This window comes from Tachyglossus aculeatus, chromosome 5 (assembly GCF_015852505.1).
Source record: "Tachyglossus aculeatus isolate mTacAcu1 chromosome 5, mTacAcu1.pri, whole genome shotgun sequence".
In the NCBI taxonomy this organism is placed as follows: domain Eukaryota; kingdom Metazoa; phylum Chordata; class Mammalia; order Monotremata; family Tachyglossidae; genus Tachyglossus; species Tachyglossus aculeatus.
In genome coordinates, this window is record NC_052070.1 from 82,322,065 (window position 1) to 82,335,835 (window position 13,771).

The window sequence follows — 13,771 nt, forward strand, 5'->3', positions numbered from 1 at the left end:
ATGCCTACGCTAGGGTTGGCAGACAAATTCTCTGCCCATAACAAGCTTATAGTCTACAGGAGAGATAGACACTAATATAAATGATACGGGAAGTAGCGTGGCTCAGTGGAAAGAGCACGGGCTTGGGAGTCAGAGCTCATGGGGTCCGCTGCTTGTCAGCTGTGTGACCTCGGGTAAGTCACTTAACTTCTCTGTGCCTCAGTTACCACATCTGTAAAATGAAGATTAAGACTGCGAGCCCCCCGTGGGACAACCCCATCACCTTGTTTCCTCCCCAGCGCTTAGAACAGTGCTTTGCACGTAGTAAATGCTTAACAAATGCCATTATTATTATATGATTTAAAGATACATACCTAAGTGCTAGGGGGTTGAGGGTTGGGCAACTATCAAACTCCCAAAGGTCTTTTCTACTCATGGGTTGAATCACTCCTACACTAAAGTGCGAGTGAAACCCCGCTCCGAGGGCAGCTAAGCAAAAGGATGATTTGCTAGAAGCGGCTCTTCCCGCTGATTTCAGCTCCACCACACGCCACCGTAAATTCAATCACCGCACTTGAACGTAAAAAAATTACATCTTTTAATTGTTTTGTAATTGGCACAGATGGTATTATTCAAACACATTAACTTAGACTATGAAATATCATACTGTACAACTCTGATTAAAAGAAGGCAGACATAATATTGAGTTTCAAAGTTACATTCAGCACTATGTTCAGGAAGTTACTTCATAAAACTTCGTCCAGTGCTTGCATGACGGAGGGGCGAAGCCGCTAAAAATAGAAACCCAAAAAACAACGCACACTCGAAGCCTTTTGTCATGAATCGGCAAATGCTCTTTCTGTGTAATTCTCTACTCTTTCCTGCTTTCTGAGCAGGCAAATAGGGAGACAGGTAAAATTTGGATTTCGAGAGCAACTGCCTATATTTGTCTCAGCAGCCAAATGCTCTGCAAGGAAAACGAACCCCAGAGAGTGATCCCTCACAGACAGACTTCTTGGATTGGCTCTGAAGGGTTTTCTCTCCATTTCAGAAGAACCACTGAGATTTGCAGATTTATTGCTGAGCTCAAATACCACCCCATAGGGTGCAGCCTGATCCAGGGGAAAAAGATGCAAGACTGCCAACCAGAATAGCTGTTTTAATGCAATTCCAGAAAAGATGGGCCAGTGCACGGATCCAATCCCCACGGGCCTGCCGCCTATCAGAGTCCTTCCCTGGGGGCAGGCCTAGATGAAGACACTTCTTGGGTGAGTGGCTTTAACCGCTGAGTGTCATCCTGTATCAGCTGCCCCAGGGAGAGGGTGCAGAGACCATTTTGGTCATGCTTGCGGGGAGGATGGGATGGGAGGAAGAGCAGCAGACAACCACCTATCTCTTCTTCCGAGGCAGGAAGCGCAACGCTCTGCAGGCGCTTCTTTTAAATGCATAGTCACCGAGAAGCCTTGGAAGCCCCAAGAAAGGTGAGAGGCTATTAGGAGACACGTGAAAGCAGGGAACATGGGGGCCAGGGAACACGTGTTAGCCTGGAAAATATGCTCCTGATTAGCCGGTGCTGCTGGGCTGGATTCTGGAGGAAATCTGGCTTCCTTGCTCGGATTTCTGAACCTTCTGCGCTGCAGAGTCTGGATTCTTCAAATCTGGGGGGTTCCAGAGGCACGGCTCTAGACGAGCCTACGTAATGCAGTCGGGGCACTAAAGTGAGGGCGACTCCCACCCACGCAGACAATCGTCACTAGCACCCTCTGGCCAGGTCCTTTCCCCAAAGAGGAGCATTTCAGTGCTCGAACAAAGGGATCCGGAAATTAAAATCTGGGTTAGTGCATAGTTAAGTCTCCTGCGATGAGGTTTCCAGGTTGGCACCTGAAAAAAGTGCTTTTCTCGTTTGTTGGCTCAGGGCTCCTGTGCCATTCCCTCTTTGGCTTTCGTGTCCACGGTGGATTTCTTTGCATAATCTCGTTCTCCAAAAATGGTGCTTCCGATCCGGACGTTCGTGGACCCCATCTCGATCTACGGGGAAGTGGAGAGGGACGTCAGGGGCTGAGCAACGGAGAGCGGGCAGACGGGGTCCCCGCGGCGCATCGCGAGGGGATTTCCCAGGGGGCAAGGAAGAAGCAGGCTAAGAGCCCCATGTCAGATCCAGCCTTTAGGCTGTGGAGATGCGTCCCCAAGGGACGGTGAAGGAGCTCATGGTGGGCAGGGAATGTCTCTGTTTATTGTTCTGCTGTCCTCTCCCAAGCGCTTAGTACAGTGCACCGCACAGATTAAGTGCTCAATAAATACAACTGAATGAATGAAGGAGTAGAGGGAAGCTTACTGCATGCTGGAAATCCATGGACATGCCCATGCTCAGCTCCACGCTGTCAGTGGACATGTTCAGTTTCTCACATAGCTCCTTCCGGAGGGACACCAGCATCTGGAAAGAAAACCGGTCAATCAATCAGTGGTATTCAATGGAACCAGAGGGAAGAAACGGACTTACGGGTAAACTATGTTTCATTCCCACCTTCTCCAAAGGCGCTTGGTCGGTAAAGTCGGTGGCTCCTCTGCGAAAGGTCGACATTGCTCAGGTATAAAGGTTCAGAGGGGTCTGATTCAGTGACCAGGTGAATAGGGTTTCAGGGAATTCTTTTTTTACCGCCCTCCCTTCTCTTCCCCTCCAGCCCCAGAAAAATTAGTCAGTAGCAATAATATTAATAATTAATAATAATTATGGTACTTGTTAAGCACTTACTATGTGTCGAGCACCGTTCTGAGTTAACCATGTGGGACACATGGTTGTCCCACATGGGGCTCACACTCTTAATCCCCATTTTACAAATGAGGTAACTGAGGTCTAGAAAAGTGAAGTGGCTTGCTCAAGGTTACACAGCAGACATGTGGCAGAGCCAGGATTAGACCCCATGACCTTCTGACTCCCAAGCCTGTGCTCTACCCACTAAGCCACATTGCTTCCAGTGGGGAGGAAGGACAGAGTTTAACCTTTTCTTGATAAACAGCAGCATGGCCTAATGGAAAAAGCACAGGCCCGGGAGTCAGGGAACATGAGTCTGAATCCCAGGCTTTGCTACTTGCCTGTTGTGTGACTTTGGGCAAGTCACAACTTCTCCTTACCTCAGTTACCTCATCTGTAAAATGGAAATTATATATGCATTTCCCCCACCGTCAAACTGCAAGCTGCATGAGGGACAGGGACCGTGCCTGACCTGATTGTCTTGTATCTACTCCTGCACTTAGTACAAGATTTGGCATATAGGAAGCGCTTAAGTACCACAGTTACTCATTATTATAAATCTCCTTCTCTCAAGTTCCAATTGGCTAAAGGAGTCTGGGGAAGCAGCTCCTCCCCTCCCACGGTGGAGTCGGTTCACACACTCAATTTTGTCACACTGTGTCTTTTCGCTCCGCATCTTGGCTAGAATGTATCTGTAGAATCGAGAATGATCCCGCCTACCACACGAGCCGGTCTCGATGTAGACTGGTGCAGTGCCAGAGGAAATGATTGTGAGCAGTTTTCCTGGACGTGGGGGTCCCGCAAAAATGCAGCCCCTGCACTGCCAGGGAACAGGTCCATTAGACTTTGCTTGGCAAAGGTTAGACAGTTGCTACTTGACAGATAGGAACCATGGTAAACCTGACACAGTTCTCCACTAAGTTATTACTGCCCAGGCTAGTGACTCTCCCAAACTGTACCTGGAAGTCCGGGTTTGGTCCCTGACTGAGGTCATGTCCAAAGCTCCCTATTGTCATCAGCCCCACGAACTCCAGGCTGGGACACTTGGTATTTATGTGCTCCACTGTGGCCACTGTGTCTGCAGGCAGAAGACCATGTTTACCTTCAAGGGGAAAAAAAACAAAACAAAAAACAAACGCACATGCAAATCAGTCAGGGATCTGCAACATTCTCCAACCCTTCCAGTCCCAAAGCAGCCAAATCTCAGACAAGGAGATACTCTTCTTTTTGAAAATTCCCATGCTACACCCTAAGATGCATTTACACTCAGGGTCCAAATTAGGGAAAACAAGATTTGGGCTCTGATGCTCTCTGTCAAATCAGGTTTCAGATTTTTGAAGGCAACCTCTGTCCACTGGCCTCTCTCTTCCTACCCCAATACAATTGCCCCGTGTTATTCACGGGTGATCGGTTAGAGAAACCCCTGCTCTGTCGTGAGGTGAAACACAGGAGGAGCGGGGAGAAAATGACAAGGGCGGCCAGTCAGTCACCGAAGAGGTAGGGCTGTGGCTGCTGGCAACTAAAGAGACCCTCTAAAGAGGCTCAGAGCCACTGCATGAGTGGGTACAGTCACTGCAAACAAAAAAATCCACAAATGCCGAGAGACTTCCTTACTCACCAAAGGGCTTGAACCCAGTAGACTGTAAGCTCCTTGAGGGATGGGATTTGTTGCTATTAACTCCACTGTGTTGTACTTTCCCAAGCCCTTAGTGGAGTACTCTAGACACAGTAAGTGCTCAATAAATACCAACGACCGAACCTCCACGACTCCAAAGGAAGGAAAAGCCTGGCCGCTTACTCTCTTCTCCACTGGTGTTAATCTGCACCATGACCTTCAACCTCTCGGGCGAGCCTTTCTTCTGCCAGGAGCTGTTCACTCTATCCGCCAGCTTCACAGAATCCACTGTTTCCAGCATGAAGAGGTTAGGGACGGCTATAAGGGCGAAGAGGAAGAATTCAAGGTTTTCTTCCTGTGCGTCATCGACATTTCCTGAAGGGCTACTCTGGCCAGAGAACGGAGCTATGTGCTTGAGAGAGACAAGTGAGAGGATCTATGGTAGGTCAGTCAACCTTTACTTAACTGAAGGTAGAACAGACATGTTGCCCTCTGATGACTCACCTGGGGATCAGGTAGCCTCGTCACCTACCCCTGGCTTTAAACTTCCTCCCCTTTTCTTCCCCCATCACAGCTTTCATAAAATTAAGTCCTCATTTCTCTATGGCTCCCACCTGCCACCCACACCCCTGGAGCTAGCAGTGCCATAAAGGAGGCTAGTACTTTTCACGTCAAAACCTGATGCACTGTACAAGTGAAACAGAGAGTACATTTAGAAATATTTTAACTGTGTTTCATCTCAACTTGAACCATCTTAAAGCCAAGGACTTCCTCTATAAAGTAGTAGAGAAGCAGCGTGGCTCAGTGGAAGGAGCACGGGCTTTGGAGCCCGAGGTCATGGGTTCAAATCCCGACTCCGTCACTTGTCAGCTGTGTGACTTTGGACAAGTCACTTAACTTCTCTGTGTCTCAGTTACCTCATCTGTAAAATAGGGATTAAGACTGAGCCCTACGTGGGACAACTTGATCACCTTGTAACCTCCCCAGCACTTAGAACAGTACTTTGCACGTAGTAAGCACTTAATAAATGCCATCATCATTATTAAGACTTCATGCCAAGAGCTTAGAACAGTGCTCTGAACGTAGTAAGTACTCAAGAAATACCACTGATGGATTATTTATTCATATTAATGTCTGTCTCCCCCTCTAGACCATAAACTCGTTATGGGCATGAAAAGTAACTGCTAATTCTGTTGTACTGTACTCTCCCAAGTGTTTAGTGCTGTGCACACAGAAAGCACTCAATAAATACCACTGATTTACTGAAGTCCACGCCAAAGGGAAAGGCTACACAATCAGCCTAGGGAAGAGTTGCCTGCTTTGAGGAAGGAGGCCACAGTAATAATTACGGTACTTGATGATGATGATGGTATTTGTTAAGCGCTTACTATGTGCAAAGCACTATTCTAAGTGCTGGGGGGGGATATAAGGTGATCAGGTTGTTCCACGTGGGGCTCACAGTCTTCATCCTCATTTTACAGATGAGGGAACTGAGGCACAGAGACGTGACTTGCCCAAAGTCACACAGCTGACAATTGGCGGAGCCAAGACTTGAACCCATGACCTCTGACTCCAAAGCCCGGGGTCTTTCCACTGAGCCATTATGATGTGCCAGGCGCTGTACTAAGTGCTGAGGTGGATACAAGCAAATCAGGTTGGACACAGTCCCTGTGCCACAGGGGGCTCAGTCTCAAGCCTTAGCCTCCTGGAAATAGCTCATCAGGTATGGAGGAGACCACCATACCGGCAAGAAAGACTAAACATGGAAAGGGGAATACAGACCCATTGGGAACAAATGGCCTAAGAGAACTGGCAACCAAAAGCACTTGGTTCCTCGCCCAAGCTGAGCAGGAGCAGGTCTGGTTGACTGCTGGTGATGGAAAATGGTGTGAAGCCAGAGCCCAGTTAGCCATGCCAGAATGCCACGCCAACACAAATCCCAGGAACAAACCAGGGACTAAGTAAAATTGGGAAATCAGCAATAAAGACAGGTAACTCCCAAAACTGCTCCTTTTTTTTTTTTTGCTGGGCATTGACTCAAAAGTCCTTTCTACAACAGACAGACCCGTGGAGCCTCCCTGCAAAAAGACCTAGAGTGGAATAAAACCTTCCCTGAGATTAAAAATAAAAAAAAGAAAAAGAGAATCTTCCTAACAGAACCAATACAGAACACACAGGGATTTAAGCTGCAGCTTATTATTTACATTATTTCACACCTCTTACCGTGTCGGTTGCCAAACACTCCCCATGTCGTATTTTGAGACTCTTAGTTCTTGGAGGCCCAGGGAGTGTGTTTAACTGTCACTTGTGTAATTTTTCCCATGGTTTAGTACAGTGCTCTGCACACGGTATGTGCTTAATAAACACTACTTCAGATTGCTACTATTCCCTGACTTCAGATGAACTCTTCTGAGTCCAGGAAGGATGAGATGATCTGGGGCATGATCAAATACTAGCTAGTCGGCAATGGGATTTTCTTTCCTATTGTAATTTCGGATCTGTTTCAGCAGGAGCATAACGATAACAATAATAATAACAATTGTGGCATTTGTTAAGCGCTTACTTCGTGCCAGGCACTGATCTAAATGTTGGGGTAGATACAAGCAAATTGGGTTGGACACTGTCCCTGTCCCGCCTAAGGCTCACTGTCTCAATCCCCATTTTACAGATGAGGTAACTGAGGCACAGAGAAGTGAAGTGTCTTGCCAAAGGTCACTTAGAAGTGGCAGAGCCGGGATTAGAATCCATGACCTTCTCACTCCCAGGCCCATCTCTATCCACTACACCATCCTGCTTCCCTGAGTATGAGCTTCTTTTCATACTCCCCAGTGTGTTCAGGAGAAAATGGGGATAAAGCAATTCCAACTTACCCATCAGTTTGTTGACGTTGTGCTTTTGCAGGTGGCCAATAAAATGCCATTTAATCTCAGGACAAGATGACAGGATCTGATGAAGGAGAAAAAGAGGACAGAGAAGTCACGCATGAATTTGGAGCAGAAAGCACAACTGCTTGGACTTTTTTTTTTTTAAAACGAGTTCAGAAAAGACCATTTCTCCCTTTCCAATTTCTCGTGCTATGGCGCTGTAAGTGGAGTTGCTGAGCCTGAGTGGGCTTTCTCCATCCCCTTCGCAGGAAGGCGGTCCCCAGATCAAAAGCCTGGAGAGCCTTCTGCCACCTGTCTTCCTACACTAGTCATCATGTATTTCCAAGAGTGTTCAGAATTCCAGGTTTTAATAACAATAATAAATAAGAAAAGTAGTATTTGTTAAGTGCTATGTACCAGACACTGTACTAAGTGCTGGGGTGGGTACAAGCAAATCAAGATGGACACAGTTCCTGTCCCATGTGGGGCTCTCTGTCTCAATCCCCATGTTAGGGATGAGGTAACTGAGGCACAGAGAACGGGAGTGACTTGCCCAGGCTCACACAGCAGACAAGTGGCAGAGTCCGAATTAGAACACACAACGTCCCGAATCCCAGACCCATGCTCCATTTGCCATGCGATGCTGCTTGAGCACATTACACAGAGCCACCAGGCCCATCCTCTGACCCCACTGGCTTTGTCATCATCATCATCAATCGTATTTATTGAGTGCTTACTATGTGCAGAGCACTGTACTAAGCGCTTGGGAAGTACAAATTGACTTTGTCACCCCAACCCCCACCCCGTTTACTCTGTCGATGAGATGCTCCTGGTCTCACTTTCTCCAAAATGCAGCAACTGCAAGGAGGGTCTGGTCTACCATTTGCCAAACCAATTTTCCTACTGCAGTGAAGGGGAAGGCTCAGGGACACTGCTCAGCCTGCTACTTCCACTTGGCAATCCCATCATGACCGGATAGAGCTGAGATGTTCAGATAAGGTCCTGCGTGGGACAAAAATGGGAGTCCCCTACTTGATGCTGCCTGACCTTTCTAGAAGGTCACGGCTACTCACAAGGAGTAGGGTACTCACATAGGGGTTGCTACGTGTGGGCAAAGGTGCGACTATCATCACGTTAATAAAGGCCATCGCCTCCACTGGCTGAAGCACCTGCCTTTCTGAAGAAATTTGGGCCATGCAAGTTGCTACATTTAAGGCTCTATAGATTCAACCTACTATCATCTCAAGCCAAGAAACGCAAAAATCTTGGTCATTCATTCATTCAACCGTATTTATTGAGCGCTTACTGTGTGCAGAGTACACATATAGAGATGGTCCCTACCCAACAACGGGCCATCTGGGAACTCCAAGATAAACGCTTAGCTCGGTGCTCTGCACACAGTAAGTGCTCAATAAACACCATCCATCGATTAATGATAATTATGGTATTTCTTAAGCACTTAAGTGCAAAGTACTTAGCACTGGGATGGGCACAAGATAATCAGGTCAGACAGTCCCTGTCCCCTATGGGACTCACAGTCTAAGGGGAAGGGAGACCAGGTATTGAATCCCCATTTTACAGACGAGCAAACTGAGACAGAGATAAGTTAAGTGACTTGCCCAAGGCCACATAGCAGGCAAGTGGTAGAACTGGGATTAAACCCCAGTCTCCTGATTCCCGACCTGAGCTCCTTCCACTAGACCGTGCCGCTTCTTAGGAGATTGTCCTCTGACTGGGAAAAGTTTGGGACTAAAGTCGGAGAAATCAGCCTTCCCCACAAAACAACCCCAAAACTTAAGGTTTCAACTGAGGGATTGAGGTTAGAAGAACAACAGAGCCCAGAATTTGAGCGACACTTACTTTAGCATTAGATGCCTTTTCTAACAGCTCCTGAACCTACAGGAAACCAAAGGAAAACAGTGTGAGTTAGAAAGATGGCAGGCAGATCACTTTTAGGGACTATTCTAGCAAGCTCTTTCCAGCCCAGAGAACTCAGAAAGATAAAGGGCACTTACATAGTTTTCCCCAAAGCTGCGTTGTCCATGAGTATATGCCTCAATCACCATACCAACGGGCTTGGTTTTACTGACAGCCACTAGCCGGGGCTGGATGGCAGGGAGGTCCTGCCAGGAGGGAAAGAAGTCAAGTAAGCGAAGGGCTGCCCACAGCACCTGTATATATGTTTGTACAGATTTATTACTCTATTTATCTTACTTGTACATATTTACTATTCATTTTGTTTTGTTAATGATGTGCATCCAGCTTTACTTCTATTTATTCTGATGACTTGACACCTGTTCACGTTTTGTTTTGTTGCTGTCTCCCCCTTGTAGACTGTGAACCCGTTGTTGGGTAAGGACCGTCTCTATATGTTGCCAACTTGAAGTGCTTAGTATAGTGCTCTGCACACAGTAAGCGCTCAATAAATACGATTGGATGAATGAAAAGGGCTGGGGGAATTACCCTGGATCAGATCAGTGGGAGGGGCTGACCTAAATTCAAACTCTCCATCTATGGAGGGAAATCTTTATTGGCTTTAAGCAATATTTAGTTGGGGCATTTGGTGCTATGATCCTCCCCTACTGAGCCAGACGGAAATAGTCAAGTGGAACTTGCATACGAGGAGAGAGACAGACTCTTCCTGGCCTCCGGCACTGCCGGGAATTAGAAGCCTTTGAGTTTCGTTCTGCACAGGTCGGTTCGGTTCATCCTGCACGGTTCTGTTCGTGAGTCGTAAACTGACTCACGCCAGTTCTGAAGACGGGAGTGGGAAGGGAAAGACAGACAATTACTGAGAACCTGTGATTCAGCGTCGCTTGGGGGAGCAAAAAGGAAAAAAAAATCAAGGCTGGCTAATCTTGGATTGCTTTCCTCACAACAGTCAGTCTGGGGAGATTCCAGTTCTGCGGCAGTATGGGTTTCCTGCTGCTCAGGGGCACTGAAAACTTAAAGACACAGCCCCTCATTCACAGGACCTGGGTTCTAATCCTAGTTCTGCCACTTGTCTGCTGTGTGTCACCCTGTAAAGTCACTTCACTTCTCTGTGCCTCAGGTTCCTCACCTATTAAACGGGAAGCAAGACTGTTAGCCCCATGTGGGACGTGGACCTTTTCCAATCTGATTAACTTGCATTTTTCTCAGCAGTGCCGGGCACATAATAAGTGCTTAACAAATATTAATAATAATTATGGCATTTGTTAAGCACTTACTCTGTACCAAGCACGGCTTTAAGCGTTGGGGTAGATACAAGGTCATCAGGTTACCCATGTGGTACTCACAGTCTTAATCCCCATTATACGGATGAGGTAACTGAGGCACAGAAGATGTAAGTGGCTTGCCCAAGATCACACAGCAGACAACTGGCGGAGGCGGGATCAGATTGTGAGCCCGTTGTTGGGTAGGGATTGTCTCTATCTGTTGCCGCACTGTACTTTCCAAGTGCTCAGTCCAGTGCTCGGCACACAGTAGGCGCTCAATAAATCCGACTGAATGAATGAATCAGAACCCAGGACCTCTGACTCCCATGCCTGGGCTCTTTCCACTAAGACACGCTGCTTCTCTTAATTATTACTATTATTATTATTCATTCATTCAATCGTTTTTATTGAGCGCTTACTGTGTGCCAAGCACTGTACTAAGCGCTTGGCAAGTACAACAACATATAGAGACGGTCCCTACCCAACAACGGGCTCACAGTCTAGAAGGGGGAGACAGACAGCAAAACAGGTGGATGGGTGTCAATGCCATCAAAATAAACAGAATTATAGATATACGCACATCATTATTAATAAAATGACTCTAGACTGTGAGCCCGTTGTTGGGTACGGACCGCCTCTATATGTTGTCAACTTGCACTTCCCAAGCGCTTAGTACAGTGCTCTGCACACAGTGAGCGCTCAATAAATACGATTGAATGAATGAATGCAAATAAAGAGAAACAAATATGTACCAATATACACACATTATTATTATCGCCAGCGGTGACAAAGCAATGGAGGGTTGGGCCGGCCACGGCTCCCCGTGGGCTGGCATGAGCCCGGGCTCTGGAGTCAGAGGTCATGGGTTCAAATCCCAGCTCCGCCAACTGTCAGCTGTGTGACTTTGGGCAAGTCGCTTAACTTCTCTGCGCTTCAGTTCCCTCAGCTGTAAAGTGGGGATTGACTGTGAGCCCCATTGGGACAACCTGATCACCTTGTAGCCTCCCCAGCGCTCAGAACAGTGCTTTGCACATAGTAAGCGCTTAATAAATGTTATTATTATTATAGAGAAGCAGCACGGCTTAGTGGCAAGAGCCCGGACTTGGGAGTCAGAGGTCATGGGTCCTAATCCTTGTTCTGCCACTTTCTGCTGTGTGACCTTGGGCAAGCCACTTAACTTCTCTGGGCCTCGGTTACCTCATCTGTAAAATGGGGATGAAGACTGTGAGCCCCCCGTGGGACAACCTGATCACCTTGTAACCCCCCCAGCGTTTAGAACAGTGCTTTGCACATAGTAAGCGCTTAACAAACACCATCATCATCATCATCTCTTGCCTCCGTGGGCCAGTCCTTCCCTAAGCCCGGCTTGGGAGTCAGAGGTCATTCATTCATTCATTCAATCGTATTTATTGAGCGCTTACTGTGTGCAGAGCACTGTACTAAGCGCTTGGGAAGTACGAGTTGGCAACATATAGAGACGGTCCCTACCCAACAACGGGCTCACACGTGGGTTCTAATCCTTGTTCTGCCACTTTTCTGCTGTGTGACCTTGTGCAAGCCACTTCACTTCTCTGGGCCTCAGTTCCCTCATCTGTCAAATGGGGATGAAGACTGTGAGCCCCCCGTGGGACAACCTGATCACTTGTATCCCCCCAGCGCTTAGAACAGTGCTCTGCACATAGTAAGCACTTAATAAATGCCATTATTATTATTATTATTATTATTATTATTCTCTGTGCCCCAGTTCCCTAATCTGTCAAATGGGGATGAAGCCTGTGAGCCCCACGTGGGACAACCTGATCACCTTGTATAACAACAATTATTATTCATATTATTCATATATAAATACATTATATCATATTCATATATTATTAATATTAATAATTATAATTAATAGTAATAATAATTATTCTCTGTGCCCCAGTTCCCTCATCTGTCAAATGGGGATGAAGCCTGTGAGCCCCACGTGAGACAACCTGATCACCTTGCATAACAACAACTATCATTCGTATTCATATATAAATAAATATCATATCATATTCATATATTAATAATATCAATAATTATAATTAATAGGAATAATAATTATTCTCTGTGCCCCAGTTCCCTCATCTGTCAAATGGGGATGAAGCCTGTGAGCCCCAGGTGGGACAACCTGATCACCGTGTATAATAACAACAATTATTATCATTTATATTATTCATATATAAATGCATATTGCATCATTATTTACATATTATTAATATTAATAATTATGATTAATAATAACAATAATAATTATTATTCTCTGTGCGCCAGTTGCCTCATCTGTCAAATGGGGATGAAGCCTGTGAGCCCCACATGGGACAACCTGCTCACCTTGTATAATAACAACAATTATTTTTTATATTCTTAATATTAATAATAATTAATAATAATTAATAATAATAATTATTATTCTCTGTTCCCCAGTTCCCTCATCTGTCAAATGGGGATGAAGCCTGTGAGCCCCACGTGGGACAACCTGATCATCTTGTATAATAATAGCAATTTATACTACTTATATATAAATGTATTATATATAAAATTGTTATTAATTAATTAATATTATTCTCTGTGCCCCAGTTGCCTCATCTGTCAAATGGGGATGAAGCCTGTGAGCCCCACGTGGGACAACCTGATCACCTTGTATGATAACAACAATTATTATTCATATTATTCATAAACACATATTATATCATTATTTAAATATTAATATTAGTAGTAGTAATAATAATTCTTTGTGCCCCAGTTCCCTCATCTGTCAAATGGGGATGAAGCCTGTGAGCCCCACGTGGGACAACCTGATCATCTTGTATAATAATAACAATTTATACTACTTATAATTTATACTACTTATATATAAATGTAGTATATATAAAATCATTGTTATTAATTATTATTATTATTATTCTCTGTGCGCCAGTTGCCTCATCTGTCAAATGGGGATGAAGACGGTGAGCCCCAAGTGGGCCCACCTGATCCCCTTGTATCCCCCCCCCGGCGCTTAGAGAAGTGCTCTGCACATAGTAAGCGCTTAACAAATGTCATCATTATGATTATTAACAAACCCCATCATCATCTTCGTCGTTATTATTATTATTATTTTATTATTATTATTAACCTCTGGGCTCCGCGGTCCCGGGCTCACCTGCGGCCTCCTCGCCTTGGCCTGCTGCACCCGCTCGGCCACGGCCCTCAGCGCCAGCCCGACGCCCGGCTCCCCCGCCATGGCGCCGAGCCTCCTCATGCCCCGGCCCTCGCTCGGCTCCCCCCTACTTCCGGCCCCTGGTCCCGCCCACCGCGCGCGGACCGACCAATCGCCCCGCGGGCCCCGGCGCCCCCA

General features: G+C 46.3%; 1 protein-coding gene across 2 annotated transcripts; it reads right to left on the bottom strand.

The window, feature by feature from the left end:
• Nucleotides 1-553: 553 nt before the first annotated feature.
• LOC119928733 (pyridoxal phosphate binding protein) lies at nt 554-13,675 on the bottom strand. Of its 2 annotated transcripts, none has more exons than XM_038747248.1 (8): nt 13,577-13,675; nt 9,226-9,333; nt 9,071-9,106; nt 7,217-7,292; nt 4,530-4,664; nt 3,691-3,833; nt 2,315-2,413; nt 554-2,007 (listed from the first exon to the last, which is right to left on the bottom strand). In XM_038747248.1, the coding sequence occupies exons 1-8, from the start codon at nt 13,673-13,675 to the stop codon at nt 1,891-1,893; spliced, it is 813 nt and encodes a 270-aa protein (XP_038603176.1). In that variant the 3' UTR covers nt 554-1,890. The 2 variants fall into 2 exon arrangements, with proteins under 2 accessions (XP_038603176.1, XP_038603177.1); XM_038747249.1 differs by lacking the exon at nt 13,577-13,675 and adding an exon at nt 13,550-13,571.
• Between the last annotated feature and the right edge of the window lie 96 nt (nt 13,676-13,771).

Coding starts and splice junctions, on each gene's coding strand:
- LOC119928733 (XM_038747248.1), bottom strand. CDS start 13,675: ATGAGGAGGCTCGGCGCCATGGCGGGGGAGCCGGGCGTCGGGCTGGCG. Junction 7,293..9,070: donor AAAAGGCATCTAATGCTAAA/GTAAGTGTCGCT, acceptor CTCCTTCATCAG/ATCCTGTCATCTTGTCCTGA. Junction 2,414..3,690: donor GACCAAACCCGGACTTCCAG/GTACAGTTTGGG, acceptor TTTTCTTTCCAG/ATGCTGGTGTCCCTCCGGAA.